The sequence below is a fragment of the Lytechinus variegatus genome, chromosome 11, assembly GCF_018143015.1.
Source record: "Lytechinus variegatus isolate NC3 chromosome 11, Lvar_3.0, whole genome shotgun sequence".
In the NCBI taxonomy this organism is placed as follows: domain Eukaryota; kingdom Metazoa; phylum Echinodermata; class Echinoidea; order Temnopleuroida; family Toxopneustidae; genus Lytechinus; species Lytechinus variegatus.
This window is the reverse complement of record NC_054750.1, coordinates 16,760,032-16,782,364: the sequence shown is the minus strand read 5'-3', so window position 1 is coordinate 16,782,364 and position 22,333 is coordinate 16,760,032. Positions and strand designations below refer to the sequence as shown.

The window sequence follows — 22,333 nt, the reverse complement described above, 5'->3', positions numbered from 1 at the left end:
ATGAAAAAGTGATTAGTTCCTCCCTGAACATGTGGAATGAGCATTGTTTAATACTATATGGTTCAGTCAAGTCCGTTCCTATGGTCAAATCTGTAAAAAATGAAATAATGTATAATTCAAACAATAAAAAACAAAATTAGTGAGTGATGGACATCATCGACTGACTCATTGACATGTCACTGAGTTGTGCATATCACTGTTTTGTAAAAAATAAGCGGAACTTAAAAATGCCATAACTTTCTTATTTTACATCCGATTTTGATGAAATTTTCAGTGTTATGCTAGTTTGATTTTTCTCTACTTATTCAAATCAACATTTTGCCGGGGTGGACTTGTCCTTTAAGGCTTAAACATGGCCCTGGGTAACGAGGGTGCTGAAGCCCACCAACAAAATTCCTTGGGGGTGCTGTGGGTATTATTCTTCAAAGGCAGCACCCCCAGGTATTTTGGAAGACGTGTAAAAATTGAAAAAGTGACCAAAATGACCTTCATTTTGTAATGAACCCCCCTTTTTTTGTACTTTTCAAATATCTCGGGACCAATTTGATCTCCATTTTGTAGTGAAAACATAATTTTTTCTTTTCAAATTTACATCAGCACCCTCACTAAAGACAATCGTTCCCAGGGCTCTGGGCTTAAAAGTACGATCTTAAAAACTGACCCACTTTCATGTCCACTGTCAAAACAGTTAGATTTCAAATATCACAGAGATATCACCCGGAATATATCCAAGTTAGTGTGTGTGTAAACTAGCTTGGCTCTATCACAACACATTACTTCCTTGATATCATGGAATCATTTTGTGTTATTAACTAATTGCAATTCTTGATGTCGAGTATTTGCATCCGAAGCCAAGATGGCTTGCCACATGCATTATTATCAGCATATTCTCTGGCCAAAGATTCAGTGTGACCGCTTTAGGTGTATTAAAGGCAACATGTCCAAATGACTTTCCAAAGGACAACCTCATCTCCAGAATTGATAACCAGGTTCTACTCATGTTACCAGAAGAATCCAACCTATCTGCTGCCAGCCTACCATCAGAAGATACAACCGCAAAGAGTATTCACTTCTTGAGTTTCTTGAGGACATTTCCTTGTTCCACTGCTGCTAACCTCTTCTTCCGCTGCTGCTCATAAAGGGAAACCAGTACGAAGAAAAAAAAAAATAATGTGATTGATGGTGTCATAATATTCTTAGCAGATACCATAAAATGGTGCTTCACAACAAAGCGAATCTAAAGGCCATTCAATCTCCACGTTGAGGGGTAATATAATTGAAAGAAAAATATTCACAAATTTATGCATGCATTTCCTATCTTCAGATACCCTGGCCTTTTAATCCTGACCAAAAAAATACTAATTAAAAGGTAACAACATTGCAATCCAAATACATGACTTTTAACCTGAATCAAAACGTAGGCTGCAAAATTTGATATTATTTGGGAATCATTTCAAACACACTTCCCGACAGATAACTTTTCCCCTTAAACATCAGGAGAAAACTTGCTTTTTTTGCAATCATGAAATTTAACTATTAGGCTATTATTTTCTTCAACACCTCGGCACGCTGCATCAGATACTATACCATCTACGACAAAGGTCTGACGAGGCTTACAACCTTGCGAGTGAAAGTTTAACAGGTAAACATTTCCTGATTGAGAACCAAACAAACTGTACCTGTTTAGGAACAAATGATGCAAACACAACATTGGTCTTTTCAATCACTGACAATATTTTTTACAAACTTAGGACATGGAGTTGCTTAGTATTGATACTTACTGGGGTTATTGGAGTTGTCGACACAACATCAACTATGATCTGATCACCCAGATCCGTCATCTGAAAAGAAAAGAGAGAAGAAATAATACATGAACAGAGGGCGCATCATGGTGAACTATTGAGCAGAATGAAAAACTGTATTCTGTGATAAAAAAAATGTATTTCTCCCCCAAAAGAGTATTTCAAAATAAAATGCTTGGCGCACTCGCTCATCGCGGCGCTCAAGCTGCATGCAAGCTAAAAATGCGCACTGCTCTTGCAGATGAAAAAAAAACATTGAAACATGTGTATATCTTCACCCTGGTTTTAACAAAATGATTGAAAAAAAAAAAAGTTACGTGAAATTACATTGATCTGTTAATCATATTTGTGTACTTTTTATGAAATAGAGACATATAGAAATGATTTTTCTCAATAAATTACGATTTTGTAAAAAAAAAAGATTTTTTTATTTCTTTTTTTTTTACAAAAAACAGCAAGCTAAAAATGTGCACTGCTCTTGCAGATGAAAAAAAAAACATTGAAACATGTGTATATCTTCACCCTGGTTTTAACAAAATGATTGAAAAAAAAAAAGTTACGTGAAATTACATTGATCTGTTAATCATATTTGTGTACTTTTTATGAAATAGAGACATATAGAAATGATTTTTCTCAATAAATTACAATTTTGTAAAAAAAAAAGATTTTTTTATTTCTTTTTTTTTTACAAAAAACAGCAAGCTAAAAATGTGCACTGCTCTTGCAGATGAAAAAAACAAACATTGAAACATGTGTTTATCTTCATCCTGGTTTTAACATGATTGAAAAAAAGTTACCTGAAATTACATTGATCTATTAATCATATTTGTGTACTTTTTATGAAATAGAGACATATAGAAATGATTTTTCTCAATAAATTACGATTTTGTAAAAAAAAAGGATTTTTTTTAAATTTATATTGTTTTACAAAAAAATATATTTTCAAAAGAAAAAACGAACTGCTGTATTTTGGTTGCAAAAACGTACTAAATACACCTAAAACGTACTGGTTGGCAGGTCTGATTGAGTTGCAATCGATCCAAACTATCACAACTATGGTTAGCCTTGCCTTTAATAATCAATTTCAATGAGCAGTGAGAACATCAAGGAGAACTAGGCCACTATCACAAAGAGTTGCAATTGATCCAACAAACGTTTGGAACTTAAATCCGTATATGGAGTTATTTTCATTCCATTTGACAACATGATTAAATACCCAAAGCACCAACTCGCCAACTACCGGGGCCCTTTTATTAATGAACTTGCAGCTGTGATAACTTTATGTTCATTAGACTCTCTATTTGTGGTTCCTACCAGGGACCCGTTGCATAAATTTTTTGCCATAAAAAACTCTGGCAATATTTCTGCCAGAGTTTTTTGAATGTGTAATTTTCAAAGGCTTAATTTTGTTTGCCAGGGTTTTTGTTAATTTGCCAGAGTTTATACATGGCAAAAGTTTTCTGCAATGGGCCCCATTTGTCAGTTTTCTTGTTCACATGAAAGGATGTATGTATTGCTCTCAAATTATCATGTAAGGGAGTAAAAAATGGAGAAAAATGGGGGTCAGACTAATTTCATGGGACTGCCCTATGGAAATCTTCTATTTAGTTCACTGCTGAGCCCCATCACCATATTTGCAAAGTTACTCTAGATGAAATTGACTGCTAGCAATCATCAAGTCAACCACAGTACAAACCTTTCTACTGCTTCCGGGCGAGAGTGGTTCTTCTTTAACATCTTTCTCCTCCTCGTCCCCTCTTTCGTCTCCTTCAATATTCAACGATGCCGACAGCGACGTCGATGGCAGGCTACCTGGTGCACTGGTCGACGAGGATCCAGTCTTGGGTCTTCCTCCCAGACCCTCCCCAGCTGCCAGGGCTGCCCCGAGAGTCAGTGCCGGTTTGGAGGGTAGCTTTCCTGGGGCCAAGGCTTCATAGCGGTGCCTTAGGGTCTGAAGCTCAAATTCGCAGTTTGCCAGTGCAAGCTTCAACTCGTAAAGTAACACCATGTCTGATCTACATGTATAATCAGAAAAGAAACAAAATTACTTTGTTTTTCAAGTTCATTACAAAAATCCAAAGGCAATTGTGAAGCCAGTCTTACTAAAGGTAAAAGTCCAAAGCAAATTACTTACCAGTATTCAGTTTTATTTTCAAACCAAATGAAAAATGAAATAGCTATTTGGTATGGAATTGCGCTAAGTTTAAAGGGATGAATGAAAATTTGTCAAAGTAGAGCTGCGTCAGTATGGTCGCACACCATAGTTCCCCTTCCAGTCCACACCTGGTTTGGTTTGGTAAACAAGTGGAATGCCTCTGGCCGTCTCACCTGCATCACGCGGTTCAATATAGCAGCAGTGCTGACTTTGAATACTACTCTAACTCGCACAAGATGTTCAGTGATACATGGTTACTCTTATGTCTACTTTTTATGAACTAGACCAATAAACTTACAGAGATATGATGGTTATTCAACAAAAAACCCAACATGGCCAAAGTTCATTGACCTTACATGACCTTTGACCTTGATCATGTGACCTGAAACTCGCACAGGATGTTCAGTGATACTTGATTACTCTTATGTACAAGTTTCATGAATCAGATCCATAAACTTTCAAAGTTATGATGGTAATTCAACAGATACACCCAATTCGGCCAAAGTTCATTGACCTTTGACCTTGGTCATGTGACCTGAAACGCGCACAGGATGTTCAGTGATACTTAATTACTCTAATGTCCAAGTTTAATGAACTAGACCAATAAACTTTCAAAGTTATGATGGTAATTCAACAGATACCCCCGATTCGGCCAAAGTTCATTGACCCTAAATGACCTTTGACCTTAATCATGAGACCTGAAACTTGCACAAAATGTTCAGCGATGCTTGATTACTATTATGTCCAAGTTTCATGAATCAGATCCATAAACTTTCAAAGTTATGATGGGAATTCAACAGATATCCCCAATTCGGCCAAAGTTCATTGACCCTAAATGACCTTTGACCTTGGTCATGTGACGTGAAACTCATGCAGGATGTTCAGTGATACTTTATTAACCTTATGTCCAAGTTTCATGAACTAGGTCCATATATTTTCTAAGTTATGATGACATTTCAAAAACTTAACCTCAGGTTAAGATTTCGATGTTGATTCCTCCAACATGGTCTAAGTTCATTGACCCTAAATGACCTTTGACCTTGGTCATGTGACATGAAACTCTAAAAGGATGTTCAGTAATACTTGATTAACCTTATGGCCAAGTTTTATTAACTAGGTCCATATACTTTCTAAGTTATGACGTCATTTCAAAAACTTAACCTCAGGTTAAGATTTGATGTTGACGCCGCCGCCGCCGCCGCCGCCGCCGCCGCCGCCGCCGCCGTCGCCGTCGGAAAAGCGGCGCCTATAGTCTCACTTTGCTTCGCAGGTGAGACAAAAACTGGTGCACCAAAGAACACATAAAAATCTAAGCTTGTTTCATAATCTAATGGCCCATATCCTGAACTTGGTTTAATTAAAACTCTGGATTAAATTTGTGGTGTCACTGTGGATAGCCAATTATGACACTTTAATTAGTACAGGGCCCATTGAATAAAAGTTACTATGATGGTAACTTTGCTATCAAATGGTAACTGCCATGGTTACAATGCTCATCAGCCAATCAAAATCAAAGATTACATAAAAGATACCACTGGATGGTAAAGGTACCATAATAGTATACAAATAGTGAATACGCATCAGTGCGATGGTGCGAGATTTCGCACAAGGTGAAAGAAAGATGCTCTATTCAACGAGGTGTAAGCCGAGTTGAATAGAGCGTCTCTTCCTTTCACCGAATGCGAAATCTCGCACCATTGCATGAATAAGAATATTTGCTATTTGTGTTGTACAATGCCTCGGAATTTAGCAAAAATATGAAGAAAAAAAAGAGTTTTTCCCTGCAGTAATTGAAATCGAAAAGCAAAATCTCACAAGCGCACTTGACCTTGGGCAGCATTGCGCATTTAGCTAGCAGGCTAATATGCGTATTGCACATTCATTTTACTGAGTGCAATGAATTAAATCGTATTGTGACGTCACCTCCTAAAGCCGTGCAACGGTACATATTGGTTGGTACGTCTTGTGTGCAATGGTACGAATGTGTGACATTAGGCCTCCCATTTACTCGCGTAGTAGGCGTTGTACAATAACTTTTATGCAACGGGGCCAAGGTTCTCTATATCAGCTCATCCGTAACTCAGATCATTAAAACAGTCTGGAAATAATAACTGAACCAGATATCTTTACATTAATGTCCCATTATTAAACCCACATATTTGGAATTACCATTTCTCCTCCCGCCCTGAGATGGCACTACGGTATAGGGTAATGTTTGAGATCTCTGTTGCATTTCAATGTCAGTGGTTGTTCAGAAATCACCTTTCACAAGGATCCGTTTACATTTTGAAAATAAGTTTATTTTTACGACTGACACAGAATTGATTGACCATATTTTAAACTTTATGTCCTTGCAATCCATGTTTCTAGGTTAAGAGAGTCACAGGTCATAGAACACTTACCTGACTTCATTGTAAAGAAGGGAAACCTCTTCAGTTGGCATAGGCTGTACTGGAATACCAAGCTCATCTAATAGATGCTCTATAGCTTTCGTCTTCTTCAGACCAACGGACGATGGAAGCTTCATCTACATGCAATAATTTGATAATATACAACTCCTTTAATTTCCATTCTACATTATTGTTGCAAAAGTGAACAATAGCTGACCCTATTTTAAACAAGGGAACTGGTGTGTTGTTACAAAAAGCATCACAAATAATTGTAAGACTGATTTAACAGTTGATTGCAATGTTCATTACATACAATGAATTATACACAATGACGACACAAAGTCGCCAAGTTTTGCGTTCTGTGACCAAGGGAGCTGATCTCTGATTTGCTCAATTGTTGAAAAAAAGTTGAAATCATAAAGTAATATCATATACAATCTTGAAAGAAGATTATCACAAACAAACTTTATGCATCATGTAACAATAACTTTATAGGAGAATGTTCATATGAAAAGTTGAATGACACATACATTGCAAACCGGTAATCTCATTTGAGAGAAATCACTTCAACATATTTGATTATTTGTCCCTTGGCAAAAATTCTAAAGTGGGTTAAATTAATCCATTTGTTACAGCATGTCAGGGCACATAATTCAAATGTAAAAAACACTGAGGGGGAGGGGGGGGGGGGAGCGACTGCATATCCCTTGAGATCTAAGCTGTCCCTACCAATACTTACCTAGATGGATAGGATAGATATATACAAAAACAAATGGGTAAATAGACAGACGGATGGATATATAGATTAGACAGGACATCATACCTTCTGACTTCTAAGATAAACACCGGATTGCTTGAAATCTGGAAATTTGATACCACCCGTCTCCAATATCTAGAAGAAAAAAAATAAAGATTTCAGTCTGACCCAAATTCATGCTAACTGAAAGTTTCAATGTGCACAGGATGTTTAACATGCATTGAAACGCAGAAGCACACATCTCATAAATGTGATATGACAAATGCAGTGATATCTTATACACCACAAACGTAAGTGGTTAATTTTTAAATCTTCGTGAAACATCCCTCTGGATCCACCATCTTCCCGTCCTTAGTCAATAACCCCACTGATTTACCCAATACTGAAATATTAGCATATTTTGCAATCACTGTGGAGACACTTTCTATGATGCATTAATTCCTTTGAAAATGCAAGTCAAATCACAATGGAAAGCTGATAGGTATTTGGCGAAAGTTGGTGGACCGGGAGAGCAGATCATCCCAAGATTCAGACCGGACAACAACAAAAAATGCAAATATTTGTCATTTTTCCAGAGTCTAGGATAATACTACTGTTTTGATTCATCGCTTTTCAACAAAGGAAGTGTTGTCAATAAAGGGCTTATAACAAAAGATTCTCTGCGTTACAGAGAGTTTCTTCGAAGTAATTGCGAAAATGCCCTCTATCATATTCTCTATAACCCTATTTACATACCACATATCCAATGCACATTGGTTTGCACTTCACCCCTGTTCACCAGCAGATATTACATTTATGTGTGCTCATATCATGACTATGGTTATTTATTTCATGCCAAACTTTACCTATCATACTTAATACACAACAAAGAATGCAGAAATTGTAATATCTGATGGTCACGATAACAAATTGCACAATGACAAATAGACAGAATCTGACTTGGCATGTTTTTCAAGGTAATAATTTAGGATGGACAGATGGAAGCATATTCATCCTAATAAAGTGCTTATAAACAGTGTCACCTGTCTATCTATCAACTGTCTTAGTGTCTTTCCAATCTCTAAACTAACCTTTGTTGTTCCTTCCTGCTCCCTTTTCTTGCTGAGCGGAAGAGCAATCTTTTTCTTGTTGATCTTTCTTTCAGTTCTTCGTAGATCAGCATTGTTATCTGCGGCTGTTATGAGTTTCTGAAGGTCCTGTGCCTTCTTCTCCCTCTCCTTCTTCCTCAACTCTATCTTTTTCATTTCAGTGATTAGCATCTCCTCCTCTTCAACCTAAAAAAAAAACAGTAACATAATCAACAAAGGTTTGCCAAGGGGATCAATGTTTTCTGTACAATAGCCATTTTCTTCTCCCTCTCTTTCTTCTGAAACTGAACCACTATCACAACACATCCACAAAAGCCATTTCATAATATCTTCCTTCCTAAACCAAACTGTGTTTTTTTTCATATCTTCCTTCCTAAACCAAACTGTGTTTTTTTTCATAATATCTTCCTTCCTAAACCAAACTGTGTTTTTTTTAATATTAATAAGCATCATTCTTTTCCTCTTCAATGCATATAAGAAAAAAAAATCCTGGACGGGGGGAGGAGGGGGGGGGTATTTATTATACAGGAGCAAATTTTCTTCTCAATCTTATTCTTATTCAGCTAAATCTGTATCATTTCAGTAATTTGTATTTCCTAATCTTCAATCTAAATAAAACAAAGGTTTCCCCAAGGTAAAATCAGCATCTTCAGTAAAAAAAATTATATCTCTTCTCCATCTATTTTCATTTCTCAGCTTATCTTCAATCTAAATAAAACAAAGGTTTCCACAAGGTAAAATCAGCATCTTCAGTATGAAAAATTAAATTTCTTCTCCATCTATTTCTCAGCTCAATCTTTATCACTTCAGTAATTAGCATCTCCTTCTCTCGTCAATATAAATTTTTAAAAATATTCAAAAAGAGAATCCACAAATTTTTATATTTTCTGCACGAAAGATTTTTTTGTCTCCTTATTCATGTATTATTTCTTCCTCTACCCAATTGATTCATTTCAGCAATTAGAATCTCCTACTCTTCAACCTCAATGAAATAACAAATACCGAATCTACAAAGGTTTGGCAGGGATGGATTAATTTAAATGTACAAGAGTCATTTTTTTTCTCTTAGGGATGCCAGCTGGAATTGATCAGAGGGCGTGAAAATCACCCCGAATATAATATTTTGTACACAAAAACGCTTAAACTATGGCCTGAAAATATATTGCCAGGGCCTAAATTCAGGCTTTTTCTCTCCTTCTCTTCAACTTGTGGTATCTCACCTGTTCATTAGTCCTGTTATAGAGCCTGATCAATTGTTCTTTTCTCCTCCTTTCATGTTCAGCATCAAACGCTTGTGGAGCCCGGTTACTAAGTGTAGGATCACTCCGTACCTTGGCAAGTTTGTTTATTATACTGTAGTACCTCTCTTTCATGTCCTCCATAGATCGCTTCTGTAATATAAAATAGGGATAAAGTATCGCTAGAAAGTTTAGAATGTCCTTTTACCTTGATAGGAATATATAAAATAGCAGTTCATATCACAAAGTCTGTGTATTTCATACAGGTAATACCGGTATGTGGATGCAAGTTGTGTCTTTTTGTGACATCATTCATTCGCATTAATCACTACAGACTGTTCTACCTCTGTGTGCTCAACATCATGCATAAATCGCAGTGTTTCTCTTTCAAAGAAATTACAAACCTCATTGAAACACTAGTTCTCTTGTGATCTCATGCTTGTTTTACTGTCTACTTCTGTTTATACTCATCCAACATGGTCTATTACTAATTTGTCTACAACCAGCACCAGTAAGTTATTATGTTTGATGTGTTTTATGTTGTCGCCCTCTGCAAGGGATGATGTCTTATCTACCTTACAATGGCCGCGCAGACTAAATGAGGTTTGCCCTAAAGTTGGTGTAATAAAATTGTTATTACTGTAACTGGTTTCCCATCCGCTTTCTTACTTTATGTCGTAGTTCATCTTCAAGACCATTTGGTCTAATTGTTGGTTAGCTATGTCCATTTTGTCTAATATACACTTGGTCTCAGTCTAAAACCATTTAGTCCATATGATTAGAAGAACTGCTTATGATAATATGAACCAAATTCCCATTTGACAAAGTGCAAGATAATAAGTAGAGGAAATGGATTTCATACCTTCTGGGCATTACACCAATGGAATATTAGAACACTAGATCATTGGACTAAATGGTAAATATATTAAACCAAGTGGGCTTGGCCAAATGGTGTTAGAGGATCTGAAAATTAGACCATCTGCTACAGTCCTTCTCGTTTTTCGTGGAGCTCAATAAATCTCTCTCCATATTTTTTTGAGGAGCTCAATTGAGCTCCTCAGAATTGCTCTCCTTGAGGAGCTCAAATCAATTCAATACATGTATGATAAATTGTAGATTTTTGTAACATCGTATATGCAATAGCTGTGTAGCTAGCTATTAATTAATCTGTGGTGAAACTAGGCCTGGGTCAATAGGTTTACAAAATATCGCGCTCCTGCTAAAAAAAATCCATGAAATGGCCATCTATTTTCCATAATTCCTTGAAATTATTTTGATTTAGTTGAAAACTATCAGAAAAATGAAGTATATTCACCTCTTTCTCGACTCTGATTTGAACTTACTCTCGGTAAATATTTTAGTCCCACATGCAGACTTCAATGGTGTTGCCATGAAAATCTACATATGGGACTACAATATTTACCGAGTTCAAATTCAAATCAGAGTCGGGAAAGAGGTGAAAATTCTTTCATTTTTTTTTTTAGGAGCGTGATTTTTTGCTCTCCTTTTTTTTTTTGGAGCGCGGCAGGAGCGCCAGCGCGATCGCGCTCCTCAAAAATGAAGGTCTGCTACTAGTAAACCAAGTGGATACATACATGTATCACACAAAGTACAGAGGTCAAACATATGCTACATGTACGTAGCTAATTGTGTCTACATGTAATTCTCACTCTGATCTTACCCCATATGTTATATGATCAAATCTGTCGTGAACTATGACCCAGCGAAGGTCGAATCGAGTGCAGAGGTCAAACATGTGATCAGTTGCTAGCCTTGTCCATTTCTCACTGTGTAAGTGGAGCTGATATTCCTGGTCTGTGTACATTGGCATCTGGACAGACTGAGAATGAGAAAAGGAAAAATTCCTTTCTGAATTTAAAAAAAAAATCTGAAATTCCTTTCTCAATTACAAAAAAAATCTGAAATATTGATTATAGACTACTGAAAAGGAGAAACAATGATTTCACAAATGATTAGAGCATAGCAATGGCTCTAGAACAAGGCATGCATCAGTGGGTAAGAGCCAGGGACCTGTACATGTAGTTTCAATAGACAGTATTGCAACCTGAAATTGAAATTTTTGAAGAAAAGAGATAATCATATTATATTGGATGGCTCAGAATGGAATACCAGAAATATTCGAAAAGTTTGGGCAAATATTGGCTCTAAGGAGTGAAATATTTCTGGTATTCCATGAAATAATGCCATCCAATATAATAATTATTATGAATATCTATCCCATCCCCACCCCCCCCCCAAAAAAAAAGATTTTTTGTTTTTGTTTAAGCAATTACCACAATCAGTTAATATGGCCTCACTTCAAAGGTTGTAGAAAGGTGACTTATATATAGTTTATTATGACATCATTAAGTATCACTGTGCTCTATGCTGTGCATTGCATTGCACTCATTTCTATATGCAAGCCTTTGGAAAAGGGTGCTAAATAATGAAGTGCGATTGTACAGGTCAATAGTCTGTCGTTTTGTACTGGTACAATTGAAACTTGAGAATAAAGGCAAAATCAAAATTCTTGCGTTGTCTCATTGGACATACCTTGTCAAATCTGGCAAACGGGTAGTCTTTTCCTTCGTCAGCCACTCTCCTCCAATGGTGAAACACAGCTCCATCTTTTCTTGCTGGATTGGTGAAGGGCATCAACTTCCACGGTCTTACCTGCCATCTACCAAGCTTCACTTTCATTGACTTGTAACCATGGTTACTATCTGATGGTATCAGTGGAGGCGGATCTCTATGATGCACACAGATAATCCAAAACACAGTATCACTCGTGTTATTACAGCCTACATTTTCTTATATGATAATTACACTAATTACTCAATAATTCATAGTGCAATAATTCATAGTGCAATAATTATGTTAAGTAGCAATTTTTACCTATAAAAAAATGTTTCGTGATACAATAAACTTAAAGGTTCAATTTATTTCTCTGTACTCTCAAAAGGTATCAAGAAAAGCTATTAACATGTATAACACACCGTTAATGGGAGACCGCACACAGTTTTGGTCAGCTAACACCAGGCAGTGTTGTTCATTCAATCAAAAGGATTACAAACCTTACTTTAAACACTGGGATCTCACTATTAAAAACTTCTGATTCCTTTTTCATCCCCGCAGTAATGTGAACTATACATGTATGTACGTAAGCATGGTAATCACTGATTGAATTATTTACTCATTAGAATATCAATATGACATGTTTTGGAATATGGCATTTCTATCCTTCACATAAAATCGTTCTGGGGCTTATGTATCAATTCCATCTACATGTAGTATAGTTTTTTTATGTAATTAGTGACATGCACTTTTATGGGGATGTACCAAAACTATTGATAGAGACTTTAATTTAGGTCCATCATTCTTCACTTGGATCAATGCTTTGAACAGGAAAAAGTTGTCAACTTTCAAGTCTCCCTTGATAATTTTTGGTGGCACATGGCCAAGGGAAATCGTTTTCAATATTCTTCATAAATTTATATTGTGAAACAAAACAAAAATGACAAATCAAAGTGAGTGAAGAGGAAAAATATTTGCAATTGATTGCAAATATTCCCTTGAAAAACCCCCTTTTAGTAAAGATTGAACTTACTTATTATCAGAATACAACAATGCATAGACTTCTCTGTGCATTCCCTCAGGCCGCTTGAAAACTGGTTCATTACTTTTCTTCAGTTTCTGCCAGAACAAAAATTTTAGAAAACTAATGATAATAATAAAAAATTAAAACAAAAATCAGGTGAAATTGACTTTTGGGGATTACACAGGGTGAATGAAAGGGATACCTTGAATTAAAAGGCAGAAAAAAACTCTAAGGGATAGGGATTTAGGAGTGCAACAACAGATAAAAACAATCTTAAAGTATAAATTGAACCAAATTTGAAGCAATTAACATGCTCTCATATACATGTAGCTTCCTGAACATTACTAATAACCTACAGGATGGCTGCATTACTAACCAGCATTGCATTCAAAATCACAAGCATTCCTTTTATGGGAATAGATCTTCAAAATTCTTTGATTTGTTATTTTGTTTTGCAATTTGTCAATTCAGCTTTCAGCGCAAATTACCCCATCCCATCATAAATTATTCAAAATCAAATTTAATTATTTGTTGAATAATAATTTTTATATATAAATTGTTCTTCAAAACGGCTATTTGTAACATCGCTTATCGAAGCTACATCACAACGAAGGGTCAAGCCTACTGTATTTGCGGTGTTTACGAATGGATTGAGGGATCTACACGAGATCGGTCTGGTAAGAAACCTCTCATTTTTCAAATTTATACTAACATTATTTTTTTGGACCTTCATACACATTAGGCATATGAAGGTGTATAGATGAATAAAATGCAACAAATTTGTACGATCTGTACATTGTAGGTTTCAAGTCGGATTGCCTAGGGAAATCCATCTGTGTTTATGGGCAAGTCCAAGAAAAGGTCACCCTGGAAGGCAAAATTTCATCTTTAATTTCAGAAGTTATCTTTGGTGGGGTAAGAAAGCCCAAATGTTGAATTTTAAAATTTCATTAAGAAAAATTTGATAATATGCATATTTATGCTAATTTGGGGCACCTAATTTGCATAATCAGTAAAATGGGCGTTACGTATGGGACAATTATAAAAACTCATAGAAAATGAAAACAAAACTTCTGAGATTTAGTCATAGGTGGGACATGAACCCCCTTACATCTTATTACTTTTGGCAGAAAAAAGTGGTGTCATCTAATTAATTATGCAAATTAGGTCTTGTCCAAGGATGGAATGTCCCATACGTAACATTTTGAGGATGTTTTTTCAAGTTATTTCTCATAATACAATACTTGTATTGTTGCATCTCTGGGAAGTTCTAATTTATTAAGTATGAAAATGTTATACCACAAAAAGTTTCAAAAATGGAGTTTACTTTTTAATTAAAAGTTAATTAAAAAATTGTTACGTATGGGACAACATGTTACGTATGGGACATTTACACACAATGTCAATGGGGAGATTTGTGTACAAAGTGAATGGAGAAAAACAAATTTCAAGAGTGCTCTAAAAAGTGATTATTTACCTTTTCTTTAGTTTTTAAACACTGATTTGTTATGAATACTGATTAATGAATACAATCCAAGCAAAAAAAAAATGTGAAAATGGAAAAATATGAAAAAATAAAAACAATAGAAATACATAAGAAATTCATAAAACCATGAAAAACAAGGAATAAAAAGGTTGAAATGGCTAATTTCACCTTCAGTCATATCAAATATGTCTCAGTAGAACATTCAAAAAGAAAGAAACTGTTTTGTTATTTCCATATATTAAATTATTTCAATTTTTTGAATTATGGGGAAAATTGTGCACGTTCTCTATGGGGACAAAATGTCCCATACGTAACTGTCCCATACGTAACATGTCATTAATTTGTTTAATTAGAGTCTGTAATTAGATGGATTTGGCTTATGACATGAAACTTGCCATAAATATACTATAGTATTGAGACTTCTATCACATTAACTTTCAAGTTGTCAAGTGAAATACTTTCAGAGAATTCTCAACTTGAAAAAAATGTATTAAAAATTGTCTTTTCTCTGCGTCCCATACGTAACGGCGCATCTTTTCGCTCTAAAAGGTCAAGTTCAAGGTCATATGTCACAATTTTTTGCATAATTATTCTTCTCCTAGATGTCTACCATCATGAGGGTATTCAATCTAATCAAAGTCATTTAACACTATTTTTCAGGTCATTAAAGCCTCTGAAATGTCCCATACGTAACGCGCGCGAATTCGTGGACTTGCCCTTAAATGTGCCACTTAGGCATGTATGGGGAGGGTAAGGCTTCGTGATGAGAGTAAAGAGTAAAGTCCCCAATAAGCCTGAGTCGAATCGATTTTAAAATCGGTGTTCGATCGATGTCATCGAACACCGATGCAGATTTTGCAAAATCGGTGCATCGAAAAAAAAAAAATACGTCGGCCGGCCGATTCGTTTGGTTTACACAATCAATCATCAAAATATCAGTAATGTCCAACTTTACTACTACTTACTTGATTTCTATTGCCCCCAAAATGAAATTGATTGAGTAATTATGATGCTATTCACCATTATTTTGAAGTTAATTTCGATCATAGTTCGAGTCTTACTCGTCTGCTCGTGCCGAGATAATTTATGCACGATGAATTCATGAATGGAAGTCATGGCCATCGATCGTGCATGCGCAGTACTGTTCTTTAATCAAACCAGAAAATGGCCGGAAATTGATGCGATCAACGTAAAATAAAGCTTGCTTTCATGAACAATATTAATATCATGACCATAGAATATTATTTAATCGTAATATTTAACAATAATTTGCATATGATAATCATTAATATGAATTTAGAGCTTGATGTGAAACGTTTGTATTTCGTTTCAATTTTCAATGGCGGACATCTCATGACGATCGACTTGACTTCTTGAGTCGAGCTAGTGCACTTGTCTAAAAAAAATAATCATCACGTCAGGATTGATTCTCGAACATTGTCTACATGTCCATGCAAAAACTCTGTTCAAGTTCGTAATATCACCATATACATTTAATAACATCTTACATGACAAAACAGAGAAAATTGCATTTGATTTATTTTCCCATCAATTTGAAGCTAGTTTGTGCCCAACTTTGGGCTCTGATTTCATGAATGGGAAAATATGTCATACGTCATCGAACACGCATGCGCATTGTGCTTATTTTCTCGGAGCTTGGAGGAGACGTCCAGAGATGGAATAACAACAGAAATAATCCAAGTATTAATTCTTCCATATGAACATAACATACTTTGCTGACATTGTCAATATTCTTAGTATGACCATAAAATCTTGTTAAATCGTAATAATTTACGGTAGATGAATTTAGGGCTCGATTCGAAACATTCGTATTTATTTTGATCGCATGCTCAATTGCGTCTAAAAAACTGGATTGTCATTATCAGGATTAATTCTCGAACATCGTCACAACTCATATTCCACAATCTTTCCTCACAATCGTTATATCAGCATTGAATAGCAATTCAAATGACCATCCAGAGAAAATTACGTATTTATTCCCATAAATTTATTTGGAGCTCATTTTGGATCCAACTACACAATCTCAGGCAAGTTACAGCGCTCTCCGTTGATTGCACTTGTTTGGTGGCGCTGACGTCAAGCACGCCTGTCGTTTCGGCAGAGTGAGTGTACGGAGTTGCGGACGGGGCTGGTGAATGGACTGCGAATGCTAGTTGACCGAAAATCATTCGGATCGACTCTGCGTGATTCATGTCTTTATTATTGTTTAATTTTAAACTTATATGTTGTCATCTGCAAATATCATTGTTGAAGATATTTTGGGAAGAATTCTGCTTTGGTCCCCGGCCTTTTTTTGTGTGTTTTGTGATCATGGAAAATACAAACGAACTTTGCTCTGTCATCTGCTTGTGCTACGCTCACCTGGCCAACGCCAGCGCATACCGTCAGTGCGTAGTGTATATGCAAAGTGCATCGCATCGACTCAAAAACAAAAGACTACATTTTCCCCGCCTTCAATATTCGATGCATCGATGTTCGATCGAATTAGAGCTGTCGAACACCGGTTTTCAAAATAATCGATATGACTCAGGCATAGTCCCCAAACATCAGCCGGTTCCAAATATTGGATGAAAATGACTTCAACTCCCTCCCCATAACTACAGCGACCAGCACTGGCAGGGTATTTGCATGCATAAGATACATGAGCACACCTGCTATCGAACTGCACACACAGTAGAATCCAAGTTGCTGCTAAAAAAAAATATTCCAGGGGTTACATCCAGGGTTAAAATTCATAATTTTGACTTCCAAAAATTCTTATGACCCTCGCTAATTATGGGCTCCAAAAGATCGTCGTGGAAGGTCAAGGCCCAGTGGATTAGTCTCCAGACTTTGAAACAGAGGATCACGGGTTCAAATCCCAGCCATGGCTTAATTTCCTTCAGCAAGGAATTCATCCACAGTGTGCTGCACTTGACCCAGGTGAGGTAAATGGGTACCGGCAGACAGTAATTCCTCAAACAACTGTGTACACCTGAATAGGTAGCTTAGCTTAGCTGGGTAATAATAATAGCAGGGCCTGCTGGGAGAACAGTTTTCGGAACTGAACTGGCTACCCTGGGTAAATATACCGTTATTAATTATCATTATTACTATCGATGACCAACAAAAATCTTGTCAGGGGGAAGTGACTTCCGCCAGAAATATCACCGCAGAGATTGCACATGTTCCGATGTTCGATCCATCACAACAAAATTTGCAATGCCCAAAGCGGGAATTTCAACACCCTTCCAAATATGGCATGATCCAAAACATTGGATATATCAGCTGATTGAATAGGAAATGTGTGCTGTCTGGTAGTAATTAAATAATTTTCGTTTACCATAATTTTTTCAATTCTATTTTTTATGACAATAATATTCAACCGTTTTACTATGGAAATAAGCATGATTTTCATTTGATTAAATGATCTGTTTTTGTTTTGGTCCAATTATGCTTCCGATATTTGGGCACTTTATGTCAAAATATTAAAAAATATCATCATGAAGTCTTCAAGGCTAGGGCCTAGTTTTTAGGCTAGTATAGACCAAAAGCTTTGGTCTCTGTCATATTGGTTGTTCCCGACGCTGGTTCTTCCACTGAACTCAGTTGGCTCCACTCACCAATTTCATACAGAGACTGAAATTCTTAACTTGATCTGTACAGGGACTCAATGGCCATATGCTTATGTGTTAAGATCGGATAAACCAGGGAGTGAGAGTTGCGGGACAGCCAAAGTAAGTTACTGTTTTTTCCCCATTTTGGTGCATTTCAGGCCAAAATGGAAAAATAATCTTGATTTTGGTCCAGTTCTTTTTATACACATTTTTATCAAAGAAAAAATAAGTGAGCCCTGTTGGGGGGATTTTGCATTGTTAACCCCCTTATGGTGGCTGCACGATCGCAAGCCGTAAATTCTATGAGTACAAGGAGAATTTGTAAAAAATTGAAATGTTAGAAATTTATAGAAAAACTCCTAAAAACAGATGAGACGGCTGCCAGCTGTCTAACTCTAAGGTATCGTATGGCTTTGTAGGGATTGATTTTGTACTTTTATTTCTTTCCACTCTTATTCAGGAATCATCCCTTTTTTCTAATAGAACATCCCTCATTTATATTCACCCTCTTCATTTTAACTCTGTACAGCTCTTTTACACATTAACTGCTGTACCCTCCTCACACAAGCAGTTCTTTTTTATTAAATCACTCCACCATCCTTCATACAGCTTTATTCACTCCTCTTTCACTCACTCTCCTCCTTCCACCTCTCTCCTTTTGATTGATTAAAATGTTAAGTTGATGCACTCAAGCTTAGATAATAATTTGCATATAGTTTTGATAGTCATTATATATCCTTTGTTTGTATATTTGAGTATTCAGTTATACTTTGTTCTATTGATTAACATTTACATGAATATTGAAATGCCTTAAATAATTTGCATGGAATGTAACCAAGAATGCAACAAGGCTATAACTCATTAAAACCTGGGAGTTGGCCAGTAAGTTCTCAACCTGACAACATGTCTGCTGGGCTACCTCTTTTGAAGAGTACTAGGAATGTGAAATTGTCAGAACCACGTACTACAGCTTGATTTTCTGTGCTTGTGCGCGGCGGCATTTACTGAACCCTTGAGATTTGAGGGGGCGTGTTCCTATCATGTCTTTACAGCATTATTGTGATATTGGGAACCACCATTCACTTCATACAGCAGCGATTTATATTTTTATTTATATCCACCACTTTTCAAAATATCGTGATAGGGATTGGCTGTATTTCGGATTCGATCACAACGTCGTTGATCTACTTGGCGCGTAGACATCGCTTCGCGGATCGCTTGGATTCGCCGTGCACCGTAATGTTGATATGAACTGAACTTCTGAAGTTAGCAACCAAATCATGTGAACATAGATTCGCATGCGGCATGCTGGCAATTTGTTTGCCACATGTTCGCACGATTTGGTTGCCAACTTCAGTTAATATCGACATTATTACGGTGCACAGTGAATCCAAGTGATCCGCGAAGCAATGTCTACGCCATGTAGATCAATGAGGTTGAGATCGAAGCCGAAATACAGCCATTCCCGATCACGATATTTTGAAAAGTGGTGGATATATTGACATCGAAATGTGACAGAGACTGAGAGACTTGTCATGACATTTGGGAACAAGTATTGGTGACGAGGTGTGCTGGTATTATCGGCCGGTGCAAAACTGCATTAGCGCCTAGCCAGGAGGCTTCTAGAGAGTGAAAATCATTTACTAACGTAAAGTTACATGGTTACTCTCAACGAAGCCAGGTCTTCCTTTCTTCTATTCATTTATGTGTACCACCAAAAAACCTGAAAATATCGCCCCCGAGATTTCTACTTTCATTCTAAAAGATCTAGCCTAAATCATGTACATGGAACTTCATTTCCGACATTTCTACGCTATGGATTTTATTTTTAAACAAGAATTCATCAAAAGAATGAGAGAAATATCATGAAAAGACGGAAGAGACTTGCCCGATGTTTACGCCGCCATCTTGTTATCTATTGTTCTTCCCCAACGTTACGTGACGCAAGCGTCCGTATTGTGGGTGAAGAACAATAGAAAACAGGACGCTTGCGTCGCGTAACGTTGGGGAAGAACAATAGAAAACAAGATAGCGGTGAAAACATTGGGCAAGTCTCTTCCGTCTTTTCATATTTTTCTCATTTTTTTTATGAATTCTTGTTTAAATTAAAAATAAAATCCATAGCGTAGAAATGTCAGAAATGAAGTTGTATCCCATGTACATGATTTAGGGCTAGATCTTTTAGAAAGAAAGTAGAAATCTCGGGGGCAAAAGTTTAAGGTTTTTTGGTGGTAGTACATGTAGAACTTAATTTTAAGGTTTTTTGGTGGTACTGGTAGTGGTACACACTAATGTACTGGCTTCATTGTCATTGAGAGCATGGAGAGTAACCTTATCTTAAATTACTCTCTAGAACTTAGAAGCCTCTAGCTAGTCCTTGCTAATTAGCGCCTACAAATCAACGAGATATTCCTGAAACCACGATTTGGCCGTCTTTTTTTTTCTTAATCTTTTTAGGCTTAGCGTTCCCTTATATTAACGTTAAGGCATGGTCACACTGCCCCACTTGTTCACTGCTACCACCCTGCCTGTGGGGAATCTACAGGTAGGACTATGGTATGCCAATGTTGTACAGAGGACACACTTTAAAAAATCATTAAAATATCACTTTTGTGACCAAAATTACTAATTTCCATACAGTTGCATTTTATTTTTCATTAGTAACTTAGGAATAATTTTTGTATTCACCAGAGCACTCAAAAACTTGATATTTTGTGTACTCCCTCTATTGGTGGAAAGTAATATGGCAAGACAATTTTCATTTTTTGATCCGTATTTTTCATTAAGAAAAAATGATTTCAAGAATCAAATTTAAATAAGAGCAAAGTTGTATGAATAATAGGTGTATTAAATGAAAACTGTCGGTGTAAAAACATTAAGCATTTGCCCCAAAGAAAAAGAGAAAATAAGCCAAACATTGCCACCCTTATTTTGCCACACATGGAGATATAACTGAGAACAAGGTTTATAACCTTGTTCATTGAATGAGTGCACTGCCCGAGCTCTGTTGGAGCGGTCATGGAGCGGAGATAAAAAAATCATCACCGCTCGCTACCGTTTTCTATTTTTTTTTTTATGTTTTCGATTTTTTTCCACAATTTTGAAAGCGAAATTTGACCCCTTTCCCTACCGCTCCACGACCGCTCCAACGACGCTCGGGCGGTGTGACCAGGCCTTTAGTCATTAAGTTAAAGTCAAGCAACAGTAACAGGCCACTGGCCATGCTGGCTGGCACTGCCACTGTTCGTTCCAGATCCAGCGCTGAGCTGCGGACCAACTAGGCCCGGTCGGGACCGGGACACCACCGGGCCTGGCTATGTCCAGTCCTGATGGGGAACCGTCCTGATCCTGGGCTGAGCATCCGTCTTCTCGTGAGTCTTACCTGTTTTTTCTGCTCTCCAATTATTCCGCTTTTCCTCACATTTTGACCAGTTTCTCCGTGGGAAGTTGTAGGGAGTCTTTCTGAATCAATATCCCACTCTAAAATGTCTCTAACATCAACCATCTTTAAATATTTTCCGTCGAATTTCGATACCGAACGCGTTCTTCTACCCGTACCCTGCGCTTATACGTCCGGCCTTGTTGTTTTATCGGCAGTTCAGCTGAGCTGACATGTCAGTGCTGCTAGGTTTGTTCACCATCTAAGCAGCCGTTTTCTTAATAAGCCTTGGAAAAATTGTAATCATTTGGATGTAAAACACGGTAAAATCACGTAATAAGATTTTTTTAATGTTTTAATAATTATAAGTTTGGGCATAAAAACCGTAAGTAGAATATAACATTTAAAAACTATCCTGAATGCTTGTTACAACGATTGCTAAGGTGTTACAATACAAATAATATATTGTTAAATTCTTCCCGCCATAATGTCGAAGGGGGTATGGCTCAGTGGTAGAGCATTCGACTGCAGATCGAGAGGTCCCCGGTTCGAACCCGGGTGCCCCCTCAAATTTTTATTTTTCTGTTTTAATTCATTCCCCTTTCTGTTAATCAATTCCATTATTATATTTTGGGGGTTGGTCAAATCCTTTTAAAAACTAACGATCACAGTTACATGATTCTAAACCATACAGTCTGTGATTTGACATGCTGGGATAATCCATTATAGTAAATAGTGGTAGTAAAATACGAGCTGTGATTGGCTGGATTTGTACCACGTGACCTCCCTTCAAAAAGTTATATTGTACATATGTACAATATAA

General features: G+C 36.7%; 1 protein-coding gene and 1 non-coding gene across 3 annotated transcripts; one reads left to right on the top strand and one right to left on the bottom strand.

The window, feature by feature from the left end:
* Positions 1-345: 345 nt before the first annotated feature.
* On the bottom strand, positions 346-21,714 carry LOC121424323 (DNA methyltransferase 1-associated protein 1-like). 2 transcript variants are annotated; one of them, XM_041619961.1, is made up of 11 exons: positions 21,514-21,714; positions 13,038-13,123; positions 11,984-12,179; positions 11,112-11,270; positions 9,413-9,583; positions 8,175-8,378; positions 7,171-7,239; positions 6,360-6,484; positions 3,499-3,817; positions 1,782-1,841; positions 346-1,129 (listed from the first exon to the last, which is right to left on the bottom strand). In XM_041619961.1, the coding sequence occupies exons 1-11, from the start codon at positions 21,634-21,636 to the stop codon at positions 1,067-1,069; spliced, it is 1,575 nt and encodes a 524-aa protein (XP_041475895.1). In that variant the 5' UTR covers positions 21,637-21,714; the 3' UTR covers positions 346-1,066. The 2 variants fall into 2 exon arrangements, with proteins under 2 accessions (XP_041475895.1, XP_041475894.1); XM_041619960.1 differs by having other exon boundaries at positions 348-1,147.
* Positions 21,715-22,005: 291 nt separating this feature from the next.
* Positions 22,006-22,077, top strand: TRNAC-GCA. Its single transcript has one exon. It is a non-coding gene; the product is annotated as a tRNA-Cys (tRNA).
* Positions 22,078-22,333: the final 256 nt, after the last annotated feature.